This window comes from Lissotriton helveticus, chromosome 8 (assembly GCF_964261635.1).
Source record: "Lissotriton helveticus chromosome 8, aLisHel1.1, whole genome shotgun sequence".
Taxonomy (NCBI): Eukaryota; Metazoa; Chordata; class Amphibia; order Caudata; family Salamandridae; genus Lissotriton; species Lissotriton helveticus.
The window spans coordinates 1527051921-1527079024 of NC_136069.1; the positions used below are offsets into that span (position 1 = coordinate 1527051921).

The following is a 27104-nucleotide window of genomic DNA, read 5'->3' on the forward strand; positions in this document are numbered from 1 at the left end:
GCTGTCAAATGGCCCCATTTCATGTGTGATATCAATACCCAGTTCTGATGTGTCAGTCACCAGCAGGTTCCATGCTGGGGGGCTGCAACTCTGACTTGCACTGTTCGCAACGCAAGTACAAGCCCCAGAATTCAACAGATGTTGGCTAAAAGACTAGCTCAAGGCGCACACACGACTGGAGTGGCACGGCAGCTGGTAGTTGCACTGAATGGTGGTATGTATAATACTGTTTTTCATTTTATTTAATTTGGGAGGTTTGCAAAGTGTTAAAAACTTCCAGGCGAAAATCCCTGCGTACTTTGGGTCTGCCAATAAGTAGCAGCAGATACAGTTAGAAACACAAACATTAGCCCTCTGTGCTGAGATCAAACGTGCCTCCATCACTCTCACTTTACATCGCATCACTTCACTCCATGCGCAAGCGCAGCCCAAAGTTTGTGGAACACATTCGGAGTTTCCCTCAAAACCTGATGCATGATGCCAAACCAGAGCCTGCATTAAAGCGCACACACTACCAAGCAGAACGCACGGATACATTTTACTCTCTCACGGAGAGTGCTTTGAGGCCTTATCTAGAGTATGAGGTGCTATACACATTCTACAATATATTTTTAGAAAGTGATATATATATATATTTTATATATATATATATATATATATATATATATATATATATATATATATATATATATATATATATATATATATATATATATATTTATTTAAAGGGGGAAAGAGAGAGAGTATGTAGGGAGTGAGAAAAGACACAAGATTGATCATAGAGAAAACCCCTTTTTCCTCCCAGACCGATTAAAGTGCCACTGATGAAGTGCAGTTATTAAAGAGTTAGTAAAGCGCTTACCATGGGCTTCTTGTACTCGTTGGGCTTGATGCAGCGCACGAAGAAGGGCTGGCAGACGCTGAGGGTGCGCATCAGCAGCTCCAGGGACCGCTTGAACTGGCTGCTGAGAGTCGGCGAGCGCTTTCTGGTCTCCGCTCCCTAAAGCAGTGCAAGCAGAGAGAGAGAGAGAGAGAGAGAGAGAGAGATCAGGCTCAGGAAGTGGAAGGGAGATAACAGCAGCCGCCGCGAGGCTCTTCCTCTGCCGCTGGCCTGCGCGCGCCCGGTCCCCGGGACGCGCGAGCGCCCCCCGGCTACGGACAGGATGAGGGTCAGAGGTCACGCGCACTGCGTTGTGCCCCGCGCTGAGCCTCGCGCCAGGACAGAAGAGCCAGGTGTGGACCGGGCCAGCGTTTCCCACTTCTGTTTATATTCAAGCTCACATCTAGTTTATTTTCTATACACTTTAAATTGATCGAAAACAAAGTATGCACTTAAATCCTTAAGTGCTGATATTTCTCGAAAATAGTATCTACATAGTCTAATCCGGTTGTTGCGACATTATGTTATTCATGTGGCTCTGTAATTCCAGCATAAAAACCTGACTCTGATGTCCTTACTGCATTCGAGTTGTGAAGTCTGTAATAAGAAAATCAAGTAGCTACTCAACTATAATAACTTACTGCAGTTGAGTTGCGCATCATAATGCTCAGTGTCAGAGACAAGGTGAGAGGTAGGTCACGGGGTACCATTACAGCTGAAGCTTAAACAAAGAAAACGAAAAGTGGCTTTTCCATTTTATGATCTGTTTTTGTCAAATGAATAGTGATCAGCAGAAAGGAGATATCCATGGCAATTTGTTAATGTTTTCCTGCACAGTGCATTGTAGGAAAACTGTATGTTATTACTCTGTGAACTTTAACCCTTTTTAATCTGCTTTACATTAAAATGTGTCTAATCTATTTTTCTTCTTCATGTCTGCAACCATATATAAAGAAACAAGACTCCAAGGAATCAAGTAGTCTATGGGAAGGGCAATGGTGTGACCATGTATTAAAAGGAATAAAATACCCTCTCCCATACCTTACAAGGATTTTGCACGTCACCTTGGAGTTCTTATAAAGGAACTTGACTTAGCCCTTGTTCCTCTCTATGGTCACAGAACACCCCAGTCACTTGCAATAGCGTCATAATGTCCAGCAGGGGGAGCTTTAACCCATATTTAAAATAGGAAAAAGTACTTACAAAGCCAAAGGGGATTTGGGGGGCAGCCGAGCCGCGAGGTCTGCCCCCGGGCAGATTTCGCAGGGGGAAGGGGGGCGAACCAGGGAGCGGCCCTTTTATCGCTTTTTGGGCTGCCTGGGGATAGCCCAAAGGCAGGCCAATTGTGCGGTAGGCAGCCCAAGGGTTATATAGGTGGGGTCCGTGTTTTCCCAGCCGCCATTTTAGGTATTAAAACCTGGTGGCTGGGAGCGGCAGTTAGTTTTTGTTCCGCCCTCCCTCCCTGGGCTTTGGGGTTTTTGAGGGAGGTTTTTTAGTCAAGTATAATTTCGTTAGGGAGGCCGTGTTTGGGACAGGTGCACAGGGTGGGTATGATGTAGTTTGTCTATTGGAACAGGTGCTGGTGAGTTGTTTTTGATGTTGGCCAAGTTTGGCTGGAGTTCGGTTCTTTATCGTTATGTTTGGGGAGTTGGGAAACAGGAAAAGGGTAAACAGTTTTGGAGTTACATTAGAGGGTACTTAGTTACAGTTGCAAGAAGGCAGATAGGTCTGTAGGTCTTGGCAGGTTTTGGAGTTAGGATGTAGGGGAGAAAATCGGATACTATTTGGATGTAATTGAATTGTATATTTGTATATTGCAGTGTGGGGGGATTTCATCATGTGGGGATCGTAGGGGTGGGGGGAGAAAAACCTAAGGGGTCAGGTGACTCGATGTTTAGAGAGGTTTTAGTTTTGTGAGGCGGTTGCCAGTTTTAATAAATGTGATGTGCACCTGTTTCAATAAAGCGGCCTTTTACACACACAAAATGGTAGTCGGTCTTGCTTGCCCTCCTTCTTCCCTCCCAATGTGTATTTGGATGGAGTCAGCAAAAGCCACTGTGGTACAAGACAGATATGAGGAGGGTTCAGGATGAAGGGGAGCAAATAGTTAATAGAGTAGAGGTGTATACTCAGCTATTGGAAGAGATTTGTGTTGGAAGATAACAGCACTGCAGTCTCTAAGAGAAGGTGAGAAGGTAGCATGTACAATAGGAGGCTGGGTAGAAATAAGGGCTGTTGTGTGGGGGAGGCACTACAAATGCGGCAGAATTAGGATAATGAGATGAAGACGATTTGGTCATTTAATTTTTTTGTGTTGGGGGATGTGTTAAGGGTGATTTTTGGGGTCGTGGGAGAACAAATGATAGTGTGCCCCCTCCAGAATTTGCTTGGGATGAATGGTCAACTTGACTTGTGCCTATTACACAGGCAGAAATGTCTGCTCTTCTGTCTTATTCTGTTGGTGAAGAGAGAGATCTGTATAAGTTGTCTGAAGCCCCCCCCTCCCGCTCTTGGGAGTTAGGTGAAATCAGTGGATACGGTCTGCAAATTGGACTTGGACTGCAAGAGCAATAAAGAGCATGGAAGATTTTTGGTCAGCTTAGATTCAAAGGAGAGAGAGCAATCCCCATTTTCTGTCAGTCCTATGATTAAGACTAAAGTTGCTGATGTGAAGTGGTGCATGTGGACTCTCTCTTCACATCCACCTTTTTAGGTCTCGGCAACGAGAACTATTGTCGCCGTGTAAGCTCGCAAGGGAGTACAGAGCGGTGCACGAGCCGACCAGGGTCTGTGGACGCGCACACACAAAGGCAGGCAGGCAGGCACACACCAGACACACACAGACAGACACACGCACGCACACACACACACACCCTCCCTCTCTGCCCACTCCCTCTCTGCCGCCCCCCTCTACCCCCACTCACCGGCCCCCTCTACCCCCACTCACCGGGCTCTTTCCCTCTGCAGCGGGTCAGTCACGGCAGCAGGCAGGCTCGGTGTCTTCTCCGGCGATCTTCAGCTGATGTGCACGCTCACGCTGCGTCTCCTGCGCGCCCACCATGCTGTTTCGCGCCCGTTGATCCTCAGCTTGTGATTACTACTCCTTCTAACCCGGATTCTAAATTACTATTTCTTGGTTCTCTAACTCCACTCTGTTGATTCGTAACAAACTGATATTCAGCACATTTCACAGTCTCGCTTTTGCTTCTCATAAATACAATAAGATTATTTTAAGCAATGTCTACCCTTCTTTTGGTTCTGTGCCTATTATGCTTCGGACTATAGAGTTTTAGAAAGTGTGGTGGAAGATTCCATGATATCAGTGGTGTGCACAGTGCAGAGTGAGTGTGCAGAGTGCAGAGTAGTGAGTGCAGAGTAGTGAGTGCAGAGTAGTGAGTGCAGAGTAGTGAGTGCAGAGTAGTGAGTGCAGAGTGTGAGTGCAGAGTAGTGAGTGCAGAGTAGTGAGTGCAGAGTAGTGAGTGCAGAGTAGTGAGTGCAGAGTAGTGAGTGCAGAGTAGTGAGTGCAGAGTGAGTGGGCAGAGAGAGTGTGCAGAGAGTGTGCAGAGTAGTGAGTGCAGAGTGAGTGTGCAGAGTAGTGAGTGCAGAGTAGTGAGTGCAGAGGAGTGAGTGCAGAGTAGTGAGTGCACAGAGTAGTGAGTGCGCAGAGTAGTGAGTGCGCAGAGTAGTGAGTGCGCAGAGTAGTGAGTGCGCAGAGTAGTGAGTGCGCAGAGTAGTGAGTGCAGAGTAGTGAGTGCAGAGTAGTGAGTGCTGAGTAGTGAGTAGTGAGTGCAGAGTAGTGAGTGCAGAGTAGTGGTGAGTGCGCAGAGTAGTGAGTGCGCAGAGTAGTGAGTGCAGAGTAGTGAGTGCAGAGTAGTGAGTGCAGAGTAGTGAGTGCAGAGTAGTGAGTAGTGAGTGCAGAGTAGTGAGTAGTGAGTGCAGAGTAGTGAGTAGTGAGTGCAGAGTAGTGAGTGCAGAGTAGTGAGTGCAGAGTAGTGAGTAGTGAGTGCAGAGTAGTGAGTAGTGAGTGCAGAGTAGTGAGTAGTGAGTGCAGAGTAGTGAGTGCAGAGTAGTGAGTGCAGAGTAGTGAGTGCAGAGTGCAGAGTAGTGAGTGCAGAGTAGTGAGTAGTGAGTGCAGAGTAGTGAGTGCAGAGTAGTGAGTAGTGAGTGCAGAGTAGTGAGTAGTGAGTGCAGAGTAGTGAGTGCAGAGTAGTGAGTGCAGAGTGCAGAGTAGTGAGTGCAGAATGCAGAGTAGTGAGTGCAGAGCAGTGAGTAGTGAGTGCAGAGTAGTGAGTAGTGAGTGCAGAGTAGTGAGTGCAGAGTAATGAGTGCAGAGTAGTGAGTAGTGAGTGCAGAGTAGTGAGTGCAGAGTGCAGAGTAGTGAGTAGTAAGTGCAGAGTAGTGAGTAGTGAGTGCAGATTAGTGAGTAGTGAGTGCAGAGTAGTGAATGCAGAGTAGTGAGTAGTGAGTGCAGAGTAGTGAGTGCAGAGTAGTGAGTGCAGAGTGCAGAGTAGTGAGTAGTGAGTGCAGAGTAGTGAGTGCAGAGTAGTGAGTAGTGAGTGCAGAGTAGTGAGTAGTGAGTGCAGAGTAGTGAGTAGTGAGTGCAGAGTAGTGAGTAGTGAGTGCAGAGTAGTGAGTGCAGAGTAGTGAGTAGTGAGTGCAGAGTGCAGAGTAGTGAGTGCAGAGTAGTGAGTAGTGAGTGCAGAGTGCAGAGTAGTGAGTGCAGAGTGCAGAGTAGTGAGTGCAGAGTAGTGAGTGCAGAGTAGAGTAGTGAGTGCAGAGTGCAGAGTAGTGAGTGCAGAGTAGTGAGTGCAGAGTAGTGAGCTCAGAGTAGTGAGCGCAGAGTAGTGAGCGCAGAGTAGTGAGCGCAGAGTAGTGAGCGCAGAGTAGTGAGTGCAGAGTAGTTGTTAGACGGAGACCTGAAGGGTCGGCCGAGCACAGTGATCGCACAGACAGGTAACTTCCCCCCCCACAGATGGACACCACACAAAGATCAGGGTAACACCTTTTATAGGCACTTCTGGTAGTAGAGTGGTATGATACAAGGCGTTCAGGACACGATGATCCTCTCAATTCTAGTCTCTAGTAAGGGAAGGGGGTAGCGGGACAGTCTTGGTACCCACGGGTACGGAGGTGTAACGGTGATAGCTCACAATCCTCGAGCTCGGTGTTCGGATGGGTCAGACCGCGGCCGCGCCGGCAGGGCCCGAAGAGGTCGTAGGTGGCAACGGGCCGCGGCAGCGCCAGCAGGTCCCAACGAGGATGAAGGTTACGACGGGCCGCGGCAGCGCCAGCAGGTCCCACGAGAATGCAGGTTGCAACGGGCCGCGGCAGCGCCAGCAGGTCCCACGAGGATGGAGGTTTCTACGGGCCGCGGCAGCGCCAGCAGGTCCCACGAGGATGAAGATTGCAGAGGGCCGCGGCAGCGCCAGCAGGTCCCACGAGGATGAAGGTTGCAGAGGGCCGCGGCAGCGCCAGCAGGTCCCACGAGGATGAAGGTTGCAGAGGGCCGCGGCAGCGCCAGCAGGCAGGGCAATAGTTCACAAGGCAGGGCTGTGGCAGCGCCAGCAGTCCGTCAAGGATGAGTTCTTCTCGGTGTCTCTCGACTCCAGGATACAACTGCCTTCCTGTCCTGAGGCTGCCTCAGTTATAGGTCTGGCGCCCTTTGATGTCCGGACCCTCGCTCTTGGAGGTCGGGAGGTCTGGGATGGAGGAGTCCAGACACCCAGCAGGGGGGCGGAGCCAGCGCCCAAGGAGGCTGGGGGTGCTCGGCACCTGGCGGGGGAGAGCCATCGACACTTCGTACTCCCATTGACCTGCCAAGTGGGCCGTTCACCTCCTGGGTGGAGGGTGGTGCCGGGATGTCGGGGCCTGGCCAGGCCCAGGGTTGGGGTCGGGCTGAGGTGCTGACGGTGGCCCGGGCCCTGTCCTGCGGGGAGGGAGCGAGCCCTTCATGTGGCCTGTCCAACATGCGTCCCCCCCAGCTGAAGGCGGGGAGAGTCACCCATCTTCTTGGGGACTTTCCTCGTCGAGGCGGAAAAAGCGGGACAGGCCATCCGCGTTAGCGTGGTCTTGGCCAGGGCGATGTTCCACAGTGAAGTCCATCCCCTGCAGGGAGATGGACCATCGCAATAGTTTGGGGTTCTCCCCCCGCATCTGCATGAGCCATTGCAGGGGCCGATGGTCCGTCTGTACCCGGAAATGGGTTCCGAAGAGGTATGGCCGGAGCTTCTTGAGGGCCCATACCACCGCGAAGGCCTCTCGCTCAATGGTGCTCCAGCGCTGTTCTCGGGGCAGTAGGCGTCTGCTGATGAAGGCCACTGGTTGGTCCACTCCTTCGGGGTTCAGTTGGGAGAGGACGGCCCCAATACCATGGTCGGAGGCATCGGTCTGCACGATGAACTCGCGGCTGTAGTCGGGGGCCTGGAGCACAGGAGCGGTGCACATGGCGGCCTTCAGCGTCTCGAAGGCTGCTTGACAGTCGGGAGTCCAGTTGACTCTTTTTGGGTGGTTCTTAGACGTGAGCTCCGTGAGGGGCCCCACAATGCTGCCATAGTCCCTTACAAACCGCCGGTAGTATCCGGTGAGCCCCAGGAAGGCTCGGACCTCGGTTTGTGTCTCGGGGGGTTGCCAGGACTGAATGGCAGCTACCTTGAGTTGGAGGGGGGCCACCAGACCGCTCCCCACTTGGTGTCCGAGGTAGGTCACGGACCCCTGGCCGATTTGGCACTTGCTGGCCTTTATGGTGAGGCCGGCCTGTTGGAGGGCCTGCAGGACCTCTCTGAGGTGGTGGAGGTGATCCGCCCAGTGGCGGCTGTATACCGCGATGTCGTCCAGGTAGGCGGCGCTGAATTCTTCGAGGCCCGCCAATACCTGGTTCACCAGTCTTTGAAAAGTGGCTGGAGCGTTTTTCATGCCGAAGGGCATCACTCTGAAATGGTAGTGCCCATCCGGGGTGGAGAAAGCGGAACGTTCTTGGGCTCTGGGGGTGAGGCCGATCTGCCAGTAGCCCGCTGTCAGGTCGAAGATGCTTAGGTAGCGGGCTGCCCCCATGCGGTCGACTAGTTCATCTGCTCGGGGGATAGGGTGAGCGTCCGTACGGGTGACCGCGTTCAGACCCCGATAGTCAATGCAGAACCGGAGTTCAGGGGTGGTGCCCGGGGCCGCGGCCTTGGGGACCAGGACGACCGGGCTGGCCCAGGGACTGTCCGAAGGTTCGATGACTCCGAGGGCGAGCATCTTGGAGACTTCTTCTTGGATGCATGTACGTACCCGATCCGGTACTCGGTACGCCCGGTGTCGAACAGGAGGACTGTCCCCCGTGTCCACGTCGTGCAGGCACCAGGAGGTGACTCCGGGTGCGAGAGAGAACAGGTTTGCGAACGGCAGCAGGAGGGCCCGGCAATCTTGACGCTGCTCTGGGGTCAGGGCCTCAGAGAGTCGGACCCCGTCCACCGAACCATCTCTTTCCCGGGTCCTCAGTAGGTCAGGGAGGGGCTCGGAGTCTCCTTCCGCGCCACTGTCGGTAGCCATCAGCAGGCTGAGCTCTGAGCGCACGAAGTGGGGTTTGAGTCGGTTGGCGTGGAGGACCCGGAGGGGGTTCCGGGGGGACTCCAGGTCGATGAGATAGGTGACGGGGCTCCTGCGCTCGATCACCTTGAAGGGCCCCGTCCATTTGTCCTGCAAGGCACATGGTTCGATGGGGGACATCACCCATACCTGCTGACCCGGTTCAAACTCGATGGAGGAGGCATGTTGGTCGTACCACTTCTTCATGTCTTCTTGACTGGCCTCCAGATTGGCTTTAGCGATCTCCCTGAATTTCCGGGTCTGATTACGGAGGGTCAGGAGGTATTTGTAGACGTCCGGAGGGGTCTTTAGGGGGGCCATTTCCCATTCCTCCTTCACTAGGCTGAGAGGCCCGCGAACGGGGTGTCCGTACAGGAGTTCGAAGGGGCTGAAGCCGAGGGACTTCTGGGGGACTTCTCGGTAGGCGAAGAGGAGGCACGGTAGTAGCACGTCCCACTGGCGGCGTAGGGGTTCTTCCAGCCCCATGATCATCCCCTTGAGGGTGCGGTTGAACCGCTCGACCAGCCCGTTCCCCTGGGGGTGATAGGGGGTGGTGAATCGGTAAGTGACTCCGCACTGCTGCCAGAGGGATTTCATATACTTTGAAATAAAGTTCGTACCCCTGTCGCTGACGACTTCCCGGGGGAAGCCCACTCGAGAGAAGATCCCCATCAAGGCTCGACCCACTACTGGGGCTGTTATCGTACGAAGGGGGACCGCCTCAGGATAGCGGGTAGCGTGATCCACCAGGACCAGGATGAAGCGATGTCCCTGTGCTGTTCGGGGGTCCAGGGGCCCCACAATGTCTATTCCCACCCTTTCGAACGGGGTGGTCACCACGGGGAATGGTTGTAGGGGTGCCTTGAGTTTGCGGCCGCTCTTCCCACTGGCCTGGCAGGTCGGGCAGGACCGGCAATGGTTGGATACGTCATTTCTCATTTTGGGCCAAAAAAAGTGAGTCACCAGGCGGTGGTAGGTCTTGTCTTGGCCCAGGTGCCCGGCCAGGGGGACATCATGGGCTAGGTTCAACAGGAAGTCTCTGAAGTGGAGGGGCACCACTAGCACTCGCCCGGCCCCCAGTTCTGCGATTTTCTGTTCGCTGTACAAGAGATCATTGTCCCAATAAACCCAGTGGGCCCCGGTGGTGTCTCCTTGGCTCTGGGCGAGCGCTTGCTGTCGCAATCCCTCGAGGGAGGGGCAGGTCTTTTGCTCCTGCCGGAATTGTTCCTGGGTGGGCCCCCCTTCTTGACGCCACTGAGCCAGGTCGGGAAGCTCGGGGGGCTGTGTGGACCCCTCTGGGGTGGGGTCCGGGTGGTCGGTCTGGAGGAAGTCTTCTTCTGGAGTGATCGAGGGCGGAGGTGCTGCCCATTCTGGTTCTTCTGGTCTAGGGATGGTGCGGGTGGCCATGGACCGGGTGGTTACGCACGCCCAGTCCGGGAGACCCAACATCCCCAGATGCTCTCTTCTTTCCACAGCGGCCCACGGGGAGCTCTCGAGATCGTTCCCCAGGAGGCAGTCTACGGGGGCATCGTCACGGACAGTTACTTTCAGCATGCCGGACACTCCTCCCCATTCGAAGGGGACGCAGGCCATCCGACACAGGCTCTCTGAGTTATCTGCCGATCGGACGGGGCAAAGTACGTTTGGTAGGATTTGTTCCGGGGTTACCAGGTGACAGCGGACGGCCGTCACACTGGCCCCGGTGTCACGCAGGGCCTCGGCCTTGCGCCCATTGATGCTCACCCATTGGCTGTACTTCCGAGTGTTGGCGGGCAGGGGAGTCCGCGGGACCATGTCTCTTCCTCCTAGGCATGCCAGGGTCATGGCGGCGGGTTCCCACTCGAACCGCTCCGACTCATAGGTCTCCGTGTCTTCGGAGACTTGTTCTTCTCCCAGGGCGGCGGCCGCCATTTGGCGGGGCCCGGGGGCCTGGTTCTTCGGGCAGGTCGGGTCACTGGCATAGTGGCCGACTCGCTGGCATCGATGACACGTCATGTTAGCTCGGAACCCCGGGCGCATCGGGGGGTTTCCCCGGCCTGCTGGGGCCGGGGTGGCGTTAGTGGGTGCGGTCGGGGCGGCGTCTCTGCCCCGGCCCGGGCCTCCTCCTCCTCCTCGGGGACGATGGTGACCTTGGTTGGTTCTGTTCTGCTTATTCGGCCCACTCCGGGCCACTCGGGTGCTCTCCCACCGGTCAGCCTCGGTGGCGAGCTGCCGGGGTTCAGTCAATTTACTGTCGAGGAGGTGCTGCCTGAGCTCGACAAAGCAGTTGTTGGAGAGGTGCTCCCACACAATGAGATTGAAGAGTTGTTCGTAAGTGGTTACGTTGTTACCCTTGATCCACCCCTCGAAGGCTCGGCTGAAATAGTTCACGTATTCCAACCACGTCGTACCTGGGATCCGGGTGCAGTTGCGGAACCTCTGGCGGTACATTTCGGGTGTAAGTCCATATCGACTGAGGAGGGCGGCCTTCATGTGGTCATAGGACGTCATTTGATGGTCCGGAAGTTGCAGCAGGGCATCACGACCCTCGTTGACGAATCTCCCCCATAGACCGGCTCCCCAGTCACTTCGAGCGACTCGGTGGGCGGTCATGGCAATCTCATAGGCCTTGAACCACTGCTGTATGTCGTCGTTCCGGTGATATTCTCGGACCACATCCTTGGGGATGTGGACCTTCTGCTCGGTAGGACCCGGGGAGTGCGGTTGCTCGGGCACCCCTAGGTTTTTGTTCAGTTTGCGTATTTCTATCTCCGCTAGTTTGCACTCGTGCTCGTATGCCAGTCTTTTTTCTTCGAGGTCTCTCTGTCTCTGTTTTTCCTCTCGCTCTTCTCTGAGCCGTAAGTGTTCTAAGTTTATTTTTTGTTCCGCCAGTTTCAATTCTCCGTCTAATCTGAGTCGTGCCAAGTCTAACTCGTGTAATCTATTTTTTTCCCGCTCTTGGATCTCTTCATGGGAGGGGCCTGTTCTCCGTTCCTCCGTCCGGGTGGTGTTGACTTCCGGGGCTGCGGGGTCCCGGGGGGTTGCGGTATTTGTCTCTGTCCAGGCCTCTAGGGCGTTTTTGAAGTCTTCTTTTGTGCTTAGCCCGGTGGTAGCAATGCCTAAGTCCATGCAAAATTGTTTGAGCTCTCGGTGGTTGTATTCTTCCAGCTTTTCCATCTGGAACTTCTCCGCCGATCCGCTCTCTTTGGTCGTCATTGTGGTTTTAGTCGTAGGGTGAGTTACTGTCTGTACGGTACGCGTTGGTTCGGATCGCGCCGCTAGCCACCAATGTTAGACGGAGACCTGAAGGGTCGGCCGAGCACAGTGATCGCACAGACAGGTAACTTCCCCCCCCCACAGATGGACACCACACAAAGATCAGGGTAACACCTTTTATAGGCACTTCTGGTAGTAGAGTGGTATGATACAAGGCGTTCAGGACACGATGATCCTCTCAATTCTAGTCTCTAGTAAGGGAAGGGGGTAGCGGGACAGTCTTGGTACCCACGGGTACGGAGGTGTAACGGTGATAGCTCACAATCCTCGAGCTCGGTGTTCAGATGGGTCAGACCGCGGCCGCGCCGGCAGGGCCCGAAGAGGTCGTAGGTGGCAACGGGCCGCGGCAGCGCCAGCAGGTCCCAACGAGGATGAAGGTTACGACGGGCCGCGGCAGCGCCAGCAGGTCCCACGAGAATGCAGGTTGCAACGGGCCGCGGCAGCGCCAGCAGGTCCCACGAGGATGGAGGTTTCTACGGGCCGCGGCAGCGCCAGCAGGTCCCACGAGGATGAAGATTGCAGAGGGCCGCGGCAGCGCCAGCAGGTCCCACGAGGATGAAGGTTGCAGAGGGCCGCGGCAGCGCCAGCAGGTCCCACGAGGATGAAGGTTGCAGAGGGCCGCGGCAGCGCCAGCAGGCAGGGCAATAGTTCACAAGGCAGGGCTGTGGCAGCGCCAGCAGTCCGTCAAGGATGAGTTCTTCTCGGTGTCTCTCGACTCCAGGATACAACTGCCTTCCTGTCCTGGGGCTGCCTCAGTTATAGGTCTGGCGCCCTTTGATGTCCGGACCCTCGCTCTTGGAGGTCGGGAGGTCTGGGATGGAGGAGTCCAGACACCCAGCAGGGGGGCGGAGCCAGCGCCCAAGGAGGCTGGGGGTGCTCGGCACCTGGCGGGGGAGAGCCATCGACACTTCGTACTCCCATTGACCTGCCAAGTGGGCCGTTCACCTCCTGGGTGGAGGGTGGTGCCGGGATGTCGGGGCCTGGCCAGGCCCAGGGTTGGGGTCGGGCTGAGGTGCTGACGGTGGCCCGGGCCCTGTCCTGCGGGGAGGGAGCGAGCCCTTCATGTGGCCTGTCCAACAGTAGTGAGTGCTGAGTAGTGAGTAGTGAGTGCAGAGTAGTGAGTAGTGAGTGCAGATAGTGAGTAGTGAGTGCAGAGTAGTGAGTGCAGAGTAGTGAGTGCAGAGTAGTGAGTGCGCAGAGTAGTGAGTGCAGAGTAGTGAGTGCAGAGTAGTGAGTGCAGAGTGCAGAGTAGTGAGTGCAGAGTAGTGAGTGTAGAGTGCAGAGTAGTGAGTGCAGAGTAGTGAGTGCAGAGTAGTGAGTGCAGAGTAGTGAGTGCAGAGTAGTGAGTGCACAGAGTAGTGAGTGCAGAGTAGTGAGTGCAGAGTAGTAAGTGCAGAGTAGTGAGTGCGCAGAGTAGTGAGTGCAGAGTAGTGAGTGCAGAGTAGTAAGTGCAGAGTAGTGAGTGCAGAGAAGTGAGTAGTGAGTGCAGAGTAGTGAGTAGTGAGTGCAGAGTAGTGAGTAGTGAGTGCAGAGTAGTGAGTAGTGAGTGAAGAGTAGTGAGTGCAGAGTAGTGAGTGCAGAGTAGTGAGTAGTGAGTAGTGAGTAGTGAGTGGTGAGTAGTGAGTGCAGAGTAGTGAGTGCAGAGTAGTGAGTAGTGAGTGCAGAGTAGTAAGTAGTGAGGGCAGAGTGCAGAGTAGTGAGGGCAGAGTGCAGAGTAGTGAGCGCAGAGTAGTGAGCGCAGAGTAGTGAGCGCAGAGTAGTGAGCGCAGAGTAGTGAGCGCAGAGTAGTGAGTGCAGAGTAGTGAGTGCTGAGTAGTGAGTAGTGAGTGCAGAGTAGTGAGTAGTGAGTGCAGATAGTGAGTAGTGAGTGCAGAGTAGTGAGTAGTGAGTGCAGAGTAGTGAGTGCGCAGAGTAGTGAGTGCAGAGTAGTGAGTGCAGAGTAGTGAGTGCAGAGTGCAGAGTAGTGAGTGCAGAGTAGTGAGTGTAGAGTGCAGAGTAGTGAGTGCAGAGTAGTGAGTGCAGAGTAGTGAGTGCAGAGTAGTGAGTGCAGAGTAGTGAGTGCAGAGTAGTGAGTAGTGAGTGCAGAGTAGTGAGTGCAGAGTAGTGAGTGCGCAGAGTAGTGAGTGCAGAGTAGTGAGTGCAGAGTAGTAAGTGCAGAGTAGTGAGTGCGCAGAGTAGTGAGTGCAGAGTAGTGAGTGCAGAGTAGTAAGTGCAGAGTAGTGAGTGCAGAGAAGTGAGTAGTGAGTGCAGAGTAGTGAGTAGTGAGTGCAGAGTAGTGAGTAGTGAGCGCAGAGTAGTGAGCGCAGAGTAGTGAGTGCAGAGTAGTGAGTGCTGAGTAGTGAGTAGTGAGTGCAGAGTAGTGAGTAGTGAGTGCAGATAGTGAGTAGTGAGTGCAGAGTAGTGAGCGCAGAGTAGTGAGTGCAGAGTAGTGAGTGCTGAGTAGTGAGTAGTGAGTGCAGAGTAGTGAGTAGTGAGTGCAGATAGTGAGTAGTGAGTGCAGAGTAGTGAGTAGTGAGTGCAGAGTAGTGAGTAGTGAGTGCAGAGTAGTGAGTGCGCAGAGTAGTGAGTGCAGAGTAGTGAGTGCAGAGTAGTGAGTGCAGAGTGCAGAGTAGTGAGTGCAGAGTAGTGAGTGCAGAGTAGTGAGTGCAGAGTAGTGAGTGCAGAGTAGTGAGTGCAGAGTAGTGAGTGCAGAGTAGTGAGTGCAGAGTAGTGAGTAGTGAGTGCAGAGTAGTGAGTGCAGAGTAGTGAGTGCGCAGAGTAGTGAGTGCAGAGTAGTGAGTGCAGAGTAGTAAGTGCAGAGTAGTGAGTGCGCAGAGTAGTGAGTGCAGAGTAGTGAGTGCAGAGTAGTAAGTGCAGAGTAGTGAGTGCAGAGAAGTGAGTAGTGAGTGCAGAGTAGTGAGTAGTGAGTGCAGAGTAGTGAGTAGTGAGTGCAGAGTAGTGAGTAGTGAGTGCAGAGTAGTGAGTGCAGAGTAGTGAGTGCAGAGTAGTGAGTAGTGAGTAGTGAGTAGTGAGTGGTGAGTAGTGAGTGCAGAGTAGTGAGTGCAGAGTAGTGAGTAGTGAGTGCAGAGTAGTGAGTGCGCAGAGTAGTGAGTGCAGAGTAGTGAGTGCAGAGTAGTGAGTGCAGAGTGCAGAGTAGTGAGTGCAGAGTAGTGAGTGTAGAGTGCAGAGTAGTGAGTGCAGAGTAGTGAGTGCAGAGTAGTGAGTGCAGAGTAGTGAGTGCAGAGTAGTGAGTGCAGAGTAGTGAGTAGTGAGTGCAGAGTAGTGAGTGCAGAGTAGTGAGTGCGCAGAGTAGTGAGTGCAGAGTAGTGAGTGCAGAGTAGTAAGTGCAGAGTAGTGAGTGCGCAGAGTAGTGAGTGCAGAGTAGTGAGTGCAGAGTAGTAAGTGCAGAGTAGTGAGTGCAGAGAAGTGAGTAGTGAGTGCAGAGTAGTGAGTAGTGAGTGCAGAGTAGTGAGTAGTGAGCGCAGAGTAGTGAGCGCAGAGTAGTGAGTGCAGAGTAGTGAGTGCTGAGTAGTGAGTAGTGAGTGCAGAGTAGTGAGTAGTGAGTGCAGATAGTGAGTAGTGAGTGCAGAGTAGTGAGCGCAGAGTAGTGAGTGCAGAGTAGTGAGTGCTGAGTAGTGAGTAGTGAGTGCAGAGTAGTGAGTAGTGAGTGCAGATAGTGAGTAGTGAGTGCAGAGTAGTGAGTAGTGAGTGCAGAGTAGTGAGTAGTGAGTGCAGAGTAGTGAGTGCGCAGAGTAGTGAGTGCAGAGTAGTGAGTGCAGAGTAGTGAGTGCAGAGTGCAGAGTAGTGAGTGCAGAGTAGTGAGTGCAGAGTAGTGAGTGCAGAGTAGTGAGTGCAGAGTAGTGAGTGCAGAGTAGTGAGTGCAGAGTAGTGAGTAGTGAGTGCAGAGTAGTGAGTGCAGAGTAGTGAGTGCGCAGAGTAGTGAGTGCAGAGTAGTGAGTGCAGAGTAGTAAGTGCAGAGTAGTGAGTGCGCAGAGTAGTGAGTGCAGAGTAGTGAGTGCAGAGTAGTAAGTGCAGAGTAGTGAGTGCAGAGAAGTGAGTAGTGAGTGCAGAGTAGTGAGTAGTGAGTGCAGAGTAGTGAGTAGTGAGTGCAGAGTAGTGAGTAGTGAGTGCAGAGTAGTGAGTGCAGAGTAGTGAGTGCAGAGTAGTGAGTAGTGAGTAGTGAGTAGTGAGTGGTGAGTAGTGAGTGCAGAGTAGTGAGTGCAGAGTAGTGAGTAGTGAGTGCAGAGTAGTAAGTAGTGAGGGCAGAGTGCAGAGTAGTGAGGGCAGAGTGCAGAGTAGTGAGCGCAGAGTAGTGAGCGCAGAGTAGTGAGCGCAGAGTAGTGAGCGCAGAGTAGTGAGTGCAGAGTAGTGAGTGCTGAGTAGTGAGTAGTGAGTGCAGAGTAGTGAGTAGTGAGTGCAGATAGTGAGTAGTGAGTGCAGAGTAGTGAGTAGTGAGTGCAGAGTAGTGAGTGCGCAGAGTAGTGAGTGCAGAGTAGTGAGTGCAGAGTAGTGAGTGCAGAGTGCAGAGTAGTGAGTGCAGAGTAGTGAGTGTAGAGTGCAGAGTAGTGAGTGCAAAGTAGTGAGTGCAGAGTAGTGAGTGCAGAGTAGTGAGTGCAGAGTAGTGAGTGCAGAGTAGTGAGTAGTGAGTGCAGAGTAGTGAGTGCAGAGTAGTGAGTGTGCAGAGTAGTGAGTGCAGAGTAGTAAGTGCAGAGTAGTGAGTGCGCAGAGTAGTGAGTGCAGAGTAGTGAGTGCAGAGTAGTAAGTGCAGAGTAGTGAGTGCAGAGAAGTGAGTAGTGAGTGCAGAGTAGTGAGTAGTGAGTGCAGAGTAGTGAGTAGTAGGTGCAGAGTAGTGAGTAGTGAGTGCAGAGTAGTGAGTGCAGAGTAGTGAGTGCAGAGTAGTGAGTAGTGAGTAGTGAGTGGTGAGTAGTGAGTGCAGAGTAGTGAGTGCAGAGTAGTGAGTAGTGAGTGCAGAGTAGTAAGCAGTGAGGGCAGAGTAGTGAGGGCAGAGTGCAGAGTAGTGAGTGCAGAGTAGTGAGTAGTGAGTGCAGAGTAGTGAGTAGTGAGTGCAGAGTAGTGAGTGCAGAGTAGTGAGTGTGCAGAGTAGTGAGTGCAGAGTAGTGAGTGCAGAGTAGTGAGTGCAGAGTAGTAAGTGCAGAGTAGTGAGTAGTGAGTGCAGAGTAGTGAGTAGTGAGTGCAGAGTAGTGAGTAGTGAGTGCAGAGTAGTGAGTAGTGAGTAGTGAGTGCAGAGTAGTGAGTGCAGAGTAGTGAGTAGTGAGTGCAGAGTAGTGAGTAGTGAGGGCAGAGTGCAGAGTAGTGAGGGCAGAGTGCAGAGTAGTGAGTGCAGAGTAGTGAGTGCAGAGTAGTGAGTGCAGAGTGCAGAGTAGTGAGTGCAGAGTAGTGAGTGCAGAGTAGTGAGTGCAGAGTAGTGAGTGCAGAGTGCAGTGCAGTGCAGGTATGTGCAGTGCAGTGCAGGTGAGTGCAGTGCAGTGCAGTGCAGGTGAGTGCAGTGCAGTGCAGGTGAGTGCAGTGCAGGTGAGTGCAGTGCAGGTGAGTGCAGTGCAGTGCAGGTGAGTGCAGTGCAGGTGAGTGCAGTGCAGTGCAGGTGAGTGCAGTGCAGTGCAGGTGAGTGCAGTGCAGTGCAGGTGAGTGCAGTGCAGGTGAGTGCAGGTGAGTGCAGTGCAGTAAGTAGTGAGGGCAGAGTGCAGAGTAGTGAGGGCAGAGTGCAGAGTAGTGAGCGCAGAGTAGTGAGCGCAGAGTAGTGAGCGCAGAGTAGTGAGCGCAGAGTAGTGAGTGCAGAGTAGTGAGTGCTGAGTAGTGAGTAGTGAGTGCAGAGTAGTGAGTAGTGAGTGCAGATAGTGAGTAGTGAGTGCAGAGTAGTGAGTAGTGAGTGCAGAGTAGTGAGTGCGCAGAGTAGTGAGTGCAGAGTAGTGAGTGCAGAGTAGTGAGTGCAGAGTGCAGAGTAGTGAGTGCAGAGTAGTGAGTGTAGAGTGCAGAGTAGTGAGTGCAGAGTAGTGAGTGCAGAGTAGTGAGTGCAGAGTAGTGAGTGCAGAGTAGTGAGTGCAGAGTAGTGAGTAGTGAGTGCAGAGTAGTGAGTGCAGAGTAGTGAGTGTGCAGAGTAGTGAGTGCAGAGTAGTAAGTGCAGAGTAGTGAGTGCGCAGAGTAGTGAGTGCAGAGTAGTGAGTGCAGAGTAGTAAGTGCAGAGTAGTGAGTGCAGAGAAGTGAGTAGTGAGTGCAGAGTAGTGAGTAGTGAGTGCAGAGTAGTGAGTAGTAGGTGCAGAGTAGTGAGTAGTGAGTGCAGAGTAGTGAGTGCAGAGTAGTGAGTGCAGAGTAGTGAGTAGTGAGTAGTGAGTGGTGAGTAGTGAGTGCAGAGTAGTGAGTGCAGAGTAGTGAGTAGTGAGTGCAGAGTAGTAAGCAGTGAGGGCAGAGTAGTGAGGGCAGAGTGCAGAGTAGTGAGTGCAGAGTAGTGAGTAGTGAGTGCAGAGTAGTGAGTAGTGAGTGCAGAGTAGTGAGTGCAGAGTAGTGAGTGTGCAGAGTAGTGAGTGCAGAGTAGTGAGTGCAGAGTAGTGAGTGCAGAGTAGTAAGTGCAGAGTAGTGAGTAGTGAGTGCAGAGTAGTGAGCAGTGAGTGCAGAGTAGTGAGTAGTGAGTGCAGAGTAGTGAGTAGTGAGTAGTGAGTGCAGAGTAGTGAGTGCAGAGTAGTGAGTAGTGAGTGCAGAGTAGTGAGTAGTGAGGGCAGAGTGCAGAGTAGTGAGGGCAGAGTGCAGAGTAGTGAGTGCAGAGTAGTGAGTGCAGAGTGCAGAGTGCAGAGTAGTGAGTGCAGAGTGCAGAGTAGTGAGTGCAGAGTAGTGAGTGCAGAGTAGTGAGTGCAGAGTAGTGAGTGCAGAGTGCAGAGTAGTGAGTGCAGAGTAGTGAGTGCAGAGTAGTGAGTGCAGAGTAGTGAGTGCAGAGTGCAGTGCAGTGCAGGTATGTGCAGTGCAGTGCAGGTGAGTGCAGTGCAGTGCAGTGCAGGTGAGTGCAGTGCAGTGCAGGTGAGTGCAGTGCAGGTGAGTGCAGTGCAGGTGAGTGCAGTGCAGTGCAGGTGAGTGCAGTGCAGGTGAGTGCAGTGCAGTGCAGGTGAGTGCAGTGCAGTGCAGGTGAGTGCAGTGCAGTGCAGGTGAGTGCAGTGCAGGTGAGTGCAGGTGAGTGCAGTGCAGTGCAGGTGAGTGCAGTGGAGTGCAGGTGAGTGCAGTGGAGTGCAGTGCAGGTCAGAGCAGTGCAGTGCAGTGCAGGTGAGTGCAGTGCAGTGCAGGTGAGTGCAGTGCAGTGCAGGTGAGTGCAGTGCAGGTGAGTGCAGTGCAGTGCAGGTGAGTGCAGTGCAGTGCAGGTGAGTGCAGTGCAGTGCAGGTGAGTGCAGTGCAGTGCAGGTGAGTGCAGTGCAGTGCAGGTGAGTGCAGTGCAGGTGAGTGCAGTGCAGTGCAGGTGAGTGCAGTGGAGTGCAGGTGAGTGCAGTGGAGTGCAGTGCAGGTCAGAGCAGTGCAGTGCAGTGCAGGTGAGTGCAGTGCAGGTGAGTGCAGTGCAGGTGAGTGCAGTGCAGGTGAGTGCAGTGCAGTGGAGTGCATGCGAGTGCAGTGCATGCGAGTGCAGTGCAGTGCAGGTGAGTGCAGGTGAGTGCAGTGGAGTGCAGTGCAGGTGAGTGCAGTGCAGGTGAGTGCAGGTGAGTGCAGTGCAGGTGAGTGCAGTGCAGGGGAGTGCAGTGCAGGTGAGTGCAGTGCAGGTGAGTGCAGTGCAGGTGAGTGCAGTGCAGTGCAGGTGAGTGTAGTGCAGTGCAGGTGAGTGCAGTGCAGGTGAGTGCAGTGCAGGTGAGTGCAGTACAGGTGAGTGCAGTGCAGTGGAGTGCAGGTGAGTGCAGTGCAGTGCAGGTGAGTGCAGTGCAGTGGAGTGCAGTGCAGGTGAGTGCAGTGCAGGTGTGTGCAGTGCAGGTGAGTGCAGTGCAGTGCAGGTGAGTGCAGTGCAGGTGAGTGCAGTGCAGTGCAGGTGAGTGTAGTGCAGTGCAGGTGAGTGCAGTGCAGATGAGTGCAGTGCAGTGCAGGTGAGTGCAGTGCAGTGCAGGTGAGTGCAGTGCAGGTGAGTGCAGTGCAGGTGAGTGCAGTGCAGGTGAGTGCAGTGCGTGCAGTGCAGGTGAGTGCAGTGCAGTGCAGTGCAGTGCAGGTGAGTGCAGTGCAGTGCAGGTGAGTGCAGTGCAGGTGAGTGCAGTGCAGGTGAGTGCAGTGCAGGTGAGTGCAGTGCAGTGCAGGTGAGTGCAGTGCAGTGCAGGTGAGTGCAGTGCAGTGCAGGTGAGTGCAGTGCAGTGCAGGTGAGTGCAGTGCATGTGAGTGCAGTGCAGTGCAGGTGCAGTGCAGGTGAGTGCAGTGCAGGTGAGTGCAGTGCAGGTGAGTGCAGTGCAGGTGAGTGCAGTGCAGTGCAGGTGAGTGCAGTGCAGTGCAGGTGAGTGCAGTGCAGGTGAGTGCAGTGCAGGTGAGTGCAGTGCAGTGCAGGTGAGTGCAGTGCAGGTGAGTGCAGGTGAGTGCAGTGCAGGTGAGTGCAGGTGAGTGCAGTGCAGGCGAGTGCAGTGCAGGTGAGTGCAGTGCAGTGCAGGTGAGTGCAGTGCAGGCGAGTGCAGTGCAGTGCAGGTGAGTGCAGTGCAGGTGAGTGCAGTGCAGTGCAGGTGAGTGTAGTGCAGGTGAGTGCAGTGCAGGTGAGTGCAGTGCAGTGCAGGTGAGTGCAGTGCAGGTGAGTGCAGGTGAGTGCAGTGCAGTGCAGGTGAGTGCAGTGCAGTGCAGGTGAGTGCAGTGCAGGTGAGTGCAGGTGAGTGCAGTGCAGTGCAGGTGAGTGCAGTGCAGTGCAGGTGAGTGGAGTGCAGTGCAGTGCAGTGCAGGTGAGTGCAGTTGAGTGCAGTGCAGTGCAGGTGAGTGCAGTTGAGTGCAGTGCAGTGCAGGTGAGTGCAGTTGAGTGCAGTGCAGGTGAGTGCAGGTGAGTGCAGTGCAGTGCTGGTGAGTGCAGTTGAGTGCAGTGCAGGTGAGTGCAGTTGAGTGCAGAGTGGTGTGTATTGACAATGTAAATGACAATGCCATTTATTTATGATTTAAAGAAAATGTCATGAGCAATGCCAATAGCTCTACCTTTAATGATGCCGAGACCATTGCATTGTAAATGCTTGTTTTTGTTGCATTTGTTTTATTTGCAGTTTTATATAGCGCGTACCCGACCCAAAGGTACTGGAGCTCTTTACATGAGCACCAGTTATGTTACACAAGGATACATTAATTTTTTGGTAGGCACGGGGAGATTAAGTGATTTGCCAAGAATCATAGGGTGTGAGCCGACGCTGAGACTCAAACCTGGTTCCCCAGATCCAAAGTCGGCAGCTCTGACCGTTACGCCCACTTCTACGATTCAGCAGTGATAATGGCAGATTGGTAATGGTCACCTTTGGTATAATGCATTGGGTCTGTTGGCATATGAGGACAAAAAAAGGCCATTGCTGTTTTTGGAGGAGTCAGGAAAAGGGGAGTAACATGTCCAGATCTGCTAGAATGAGATAAGCACCGGGAGAAATATTTACAGAGTGATGTGCCCTGGAAGAGAGATCTCCAGTGGAGGATGTACCCTAATTGAGATCTGCAATTGGTGAAGTTAGGTCATATCTATAAAGCTCTGAAACAGTCAATATGTTTTATAACTCTAAAATACCCCAAGGTAAATACTAAAATCAATACTTAAACATAGAGTTTCAGTAACTTGTCTGGAAGCATCATATTTGAAATGGGTCAATAGTTACCTAGCCTGGCAGAATAAAGAATTTGTTTAGATGAGAGGAGAGGTGTTATGGGTCCGACCCACTCAGAAACAAATTTGCAATCAGTCACTGTTATGGTTGACTTCCAGGTACTTCAACAGGAGGGGAAGGGAGTTCTGAGCAATGGCTTCAGGCTGTTCACCAATATTTCTCCCAGCCGGGAGAGCGAACTGGCATGTTGTATTTAAAGGAAGAGTGGAAAAAGGAAGGATTGTTAGGACAAGAGGAAGAACTGAGGGGTGGAGGGTTGAAGGTTAGAGAGATAGTGTGTAGAAGAGTTTGGATCCTAAAGATAACAGCAAAGCCAGTGGGTTCCAGCTCTAGAAGGCCAAGCTATTGGCTTTGCAGCTGCATTTTTACCATTGACATAAAAACGTGTGACAAGTCGCATTAACACACTTGGCCAGCAATCCTGCAATGGGTTTTCTGTTAAAGAAATTCCAAGCTGGCCACTGATGTGCACATATGTCTCACAGAGCATGGCAGCCTTTTTGTATGTACTTTTATAACATGGCAGACAAACATGTTAGAATAGTAAATATAAATATATATATTTTAAAGTGAAAAACAAGTGCACGTTAATTGAACAAAGGAAGCAAGTGGCCTGGTAGCCCTATGCAGCTGTCAGACCCTCCTAAAAAATAAACAAATAAATAAAAATTGCAACAGCAAGCAGGACGGGAAGTGGGACAGACCTTCGGGTTGCAAGGGAGGGGAATAAAAAAGAGTGTGCCTGGGACAGCAGAGGACCATGCAGAAGAAAGAAGCACTTAATGAAGCATTGGCAAAGCCAACCAGTCTGCTTTTAGTGTGCTAACATGTGCTACAGGTTAGACCTACTAGGTTTCTGTAATTTTATTTACAGCCCAATCAAGCATGCCTATGTATATTCTAGTTAGAGGGTTGAAAAGCACCATGCATCCCTTTGTTGGGACCTTCTACTCCACACTGAAATGTAAATAAACTGGATCTATATAGCAATGAGTGCAAAACAAATTATCCGGGTAGCAAACAGATCATCCTATGCGCTGAAATAAAATACATTCCCCAATGTAAAATGCCATTTACTCACAGGCCGAAGCAGTAAGGTAATATGATGTGGACCTATCACGTGTGGAGCCAGCAACTTTAAGCCCAGCCTGCTTGGGAGCATCTAGCGTTTCCAAATTGTCCAAATATGTTACTCTATCCAAACAGTCCAATGTTAGACTGGCACCTACCTTAGCTGTCATACTAGTGTGACTTTGCCAACCCATATCGCAGGGGTGCTTATTGTACTTGCTGGACCATCAAACACAGTAAGGCTGGAATACTAATCATGGAGCATAGCCACATCTCTACGAAGCTGCCAAAGCACAGTTATATGTATGTGTGAAATTCTGACAAATATAAAGAGAAGGCGTATCCAAGAAAATGTGCCAGTAACCCACTTTGTTTCCAGTGGCTTGGATTGGACTGCGCCAAGAATGCTACCATTTGAACTTGAAGTAGTTTTACCTTTATTTATCTGACACATTGGGGCAGATTTATCAAAATGTCATGCAACGCAGCTTGCTGCGTTGTGTGTTAGGGAAAGGGCAGGAATGTGCCGTATTTAACATTTTACAATGCATTTCTGTCTTTTCCTTGCACTGGCGAACTCGTGGTTGCCTGGCGCCAATACAGACATCCTTGCATCATGGTGCAAGGGTGCCTGCGTTGCAAGCAGGATTGTTTTTGTGCAGGAAGAGGCACCAGATCTTCCACTCATAGTAAATCTGGGAAGGCACCAGAATCCATGGGTAGATGTATAGGAACACATGCAAACCCCCCATGGAACGCCTCCTTGGGACAGAGTAATGCAAGATAATCACTTGCGCTGCTCCAGATTTACGAAGCCATGCAGGGCCACACAAGGCGGCCTTGTGTGGATTGGTAAATCTCATTCTAGTTTCGCTCACCCTGCGTCTCCTTACGTGGAGCAAGGTTGATGCAAAACCTTTGATAAATGTGGCCCATTGTTTCATAATTTGGTTAAAGAACAGCTCACCCAAGTTAACCCCTATCTTGTCTGTCACCAAACAAAAAGGGATCAAACTATTTTCTAGGTGTTTTTGGCAATAAATAAGTGCTGTGTTACTTACTAGAATAGGTGGGTTTGCAATCATATTTTTCCCTGCGATGAATAATTTGTGCACGATAATTACCAGAGGAGAGGCTGATGTAGTCGTAGCCATTAATAAATGCTTTGATTTTGAAACATGAGCAAAATAAAAGTGTTCTTTTTTTTTAACTTAGTATAATTTTGGGAGTAGGAGATCAAAAGTAATTAATAAAGAATGAGAGGCTGGGGTGGGAAATTGTGTCTACAGCTTGCACAGGAGTCTTGGTGGTGGTAGACCTCGGCGGAAGACCTAGCTGCACTAGGATCTGACAACCACACAAAGGAGATGGGATCTCATACAACATCCTGATATGGTTCACCTCTGAATTTCTACTTATGAATTTCAATCAATCAATCAATCAGAACATTTATATAGCGCACTACTCACCCGGAGGGTCTCAAGGCGCTGGGGAGGGGGGTCCGCTACTGCTCGAACAGCCAGGTCTTGAGCTGCTTCCTGAAGGCGAGGTGGTCTAGGGTCAGGCGGAGGTGGGTCGGGAGGGAATTCCAGGTCTTGGCGGCCAGGTAGGAGAAGGACCTTCCTCCTGTTGTGGCTCTTCGGTTGCGGGGGACGGCGGCAAGGGCGTGGCTGGACGATCGCAGCTGGCGAGTGGGAGTGTAGAAGTTGAGGCGGCTGTTGAGGTATCTAGGGCCTTGGTTGTGTAGGGCTTTGTGAGCGTGGGTGAGGAGACGGAAGGTGATTCTCTTGTTGACCGGGAGCCAGTGCAGGTCTCTGAGGTATCCGGAGATGTGGCTGTGTCTGGGGATGTCGAGGATGAGTCTTGCCGAGGCGTTCTGGATCCGCTGGAGTCTCTTCTGGAGCTTGGCGGTGGTTCCAGCGTAGAGGGCGTTGCCGTAGTCCAATCGGCTGGTGACGAGGGCCTGGGTGACAGTGTTCCAGGTCTCGGTGGGGATCCACCGGAAGATCTTACGTAGCATGCGGAGGATATTGAAGCACGACGAGGAGACGGCGTTGACTTGTCTGGTCATGGAGAGGGAGGAGTCCAGGATGAAGCCCAGGTTGCGTGCGTGGTCTGTTGGTTTGGGTGCACTGCCCAGGGCGGGGGGCCACCAGGAGTCGTCCCAGGCGGAGGGTGAGGGGCCCAGGATGAGGACTTCCGTCTTGTCTGAGTTCAGTTTCAGGCGGCTGGTCGTCATCCACTCGGCTACGTCTGTCATCCCTTCGTGTAGGTTGGCTCTGGCGGTGGTGGGGTCGTTGGTGAGGGAGAGGATCAGCTGAGTGTCGTCGGCGTAGGAGATGATGTTGAGGTTGTGTTTGCGTGCGATGGCCGCAAGGGGGCTCATGTAGACATTGAAGAGGGTGGGGCTGAGCGAGGAGCCCTGAGGGACGCAGCAGATGACTTCGGTGGCTTCTGATCTGAACGGGGGTAGGCGGACTCTCTGTGTCCTTCCGGCGAGGAAGGAGATGATCCACTCCAGTGCCTTCTCCTGGATTCCGACGTTGCTGAGGCGCTGCACTAGGGTGCGGTGGCAGACAGTGTCGAATGCCGCGGAGAGGTCCAGGAGGATGAGGGCTGCTGTCTCCCCGTTGTCGAGCAGGGCTCGGATGTCATCGGTGGCTGCGATGAGGGCGGTCTCGGTGCTGTGGTTGGCCCGGAAGCCAGACTGCGAGGGGTCGAGGGATCCATTCGTCTCGAGGAAGGCGGCCAGTTGCTTGTTGACGGTCTTCTCGATGACTTTGGCTGGAAACGGGAGGAGTGAGATGGGGCGGTAGTTTTTGAGTTCGGTGGGGTCCGCTGATGGTTTCTTCAGTAGAGCGCTGAGTTCAGCGTGCTTCCAGCTCTCCGGGAAAGTTGTGGTGTCGAAGGAGGTGTTGATGATGTCCCGCAGGTGGGGTGCGATGACAGCGTTGGCCTTGTTGAAGACGTGGTGAGGGCAGGGGTCGGTTGGAGATCCGGAGTGGATGGTGTTCATCGTGCGGATGGTGTCTTCGGTGTTGATCGGGGTCCAGACGCGGAGGGTGGTGATGGGGGGCGTAGGTGTGGTCGTGGGGAGCGTTGGTTGTGTGCTGAAGCTGTTGTGAATGTCCGCGATCTTGTTGTGGAAGTAGGAGGCGAGGGAGTTGCAGAGGTCTTGCGATGGGGTGATGTCGTTGTTTCCGGCGTTGGGGTTGGAGAGCTCTTTAACGATGTTGAAAAGTTCCTTGCTGTTGTGTGCGTTGTTGTCCAGTCGTTCCTTGAATGCAATTTTCTTGGTGGCGTGGATCAGTTGATGGTGTTTTCGGGTGGCGAGCTTGAGGGTGATCATGTTGTCTGGTGTTGGGTCTCTGCGCCAGGCTCTTTCGAGGGCTCGGCAGTTCTTCTTGGAGCTCTTGAGTTCGTCGGTGAACCAGGGTGCTTTCTTACTGCCGGGTCTGCTGGGCGGGGTCTTCAGTGGGGCGAGGTCGTCTGCGCAGTTGCTGATCCATTTCGTGAGGTTGTCAGCGGCCTGGCTGGGGTCCTCTGAGCTGGTGGGGTGTACTGGCTCAGGGATGCGGTGAGCTAGTCGGCTGTGATCTTGTTCCAGCTTCTGCGTGCGACTTGTTGCTGGTGGTGGTGGACCGTTGTTCTTCTGAAGCTGAAGTGTATGCAGCTGTGGTCCGTCCAGTGGAGTCCGGTGGCGTGGCTGAAGACGATGTCCTTGCTGGATGAGAAGACGGGGTCGAGTGTGTGTCCGGCGTAGTGGGTGGGGGTGGTCACCAGCTGCTTGAGACCGAGGTTGGCGAGGTTGTCCAGCAGGGTGGTGGTGTTGCGGTCGTTGTTGTTCTCCAGGTGGAAGTTGAGGTCCCCGAGGAGGATGTAGTCAGCGGAGGGGAGGGCGTGTGGGCTGATGAAGTCGGCGATGTCTTTGCTGAATTGTGTGCGTGGTCCTGGGGGTCTGTAGATGAGGGTGCCTCTGAGGGTGGTCTTGGGGTCGGTGTGGATCTGGAAGTGCAGGTGTTCGGCGGCTCTGAGGGTGTCGTCGGAGTTGGTCGTGATGCGGATGGTGTTCCTGTGGATGATGGCGATGCCATCGGTTGCCGCGGTCCCTCCGGGTGATCTTGTATCCGTCCGGGATGGCGATGGCGATGTCGGGTGCTGAGGAGGCGTTCATCCAGGTTTCCGTGAGGAAGGCGACGTCTGGGGATGTGGTGTCGAGGAGGTTCCAGAGTTCGACGGTGTGTCTGTGGACGGAGCGTGTGTTGAGCAGGAGGCACTTCAGGTGGTTGTTGCTGGGGCTCGGCTTGGCGGGTGCGGTGCAGGTCCGAATGCAGGTGAACTTGCAGGAGTGGCAGCTGAAGGGTCCGTGGGTGCGTCTCGGGGTGGCTCAGTAGCATCCTGGGGTCCGGCCGGTGTTGAGTGCATTGAGATCGGTGGAGTTGTAGGTCCGGCGGGGGGGCTGGTGTCTGCGGGGGCCAGGGGTTCGGGCGCTAGGCGCGGTCCAGGCGCGGACGGATGCAGACGGGCTTACCTTTGGCGCGCCTTCGGCG

The 27104-nt window shown here is 53.3% G+C and overlaps 1 protein-coding gene across 1 annotated transcript in view; it reads right to left on the reverse strand.

The window, feature by feature from the left end:
* The window catches only part of MYO7A (myosin VIIA), a 319096-nt gene that overhangs the window by 240728 nt on the left and 51264 nt on the right, over window positions 1–27104 (reverse strand). Inside the window, exon 4 of the mRNA XM_078658511.1 lies at window positions 863–1000. Within this exon, the coding sequence (XP_078514637.1) occupies window positions 863–1000 (138 nt within the window). The remainder of the gene's footprint in view (window positions 1–862; window positions 1001–27104) is intronic.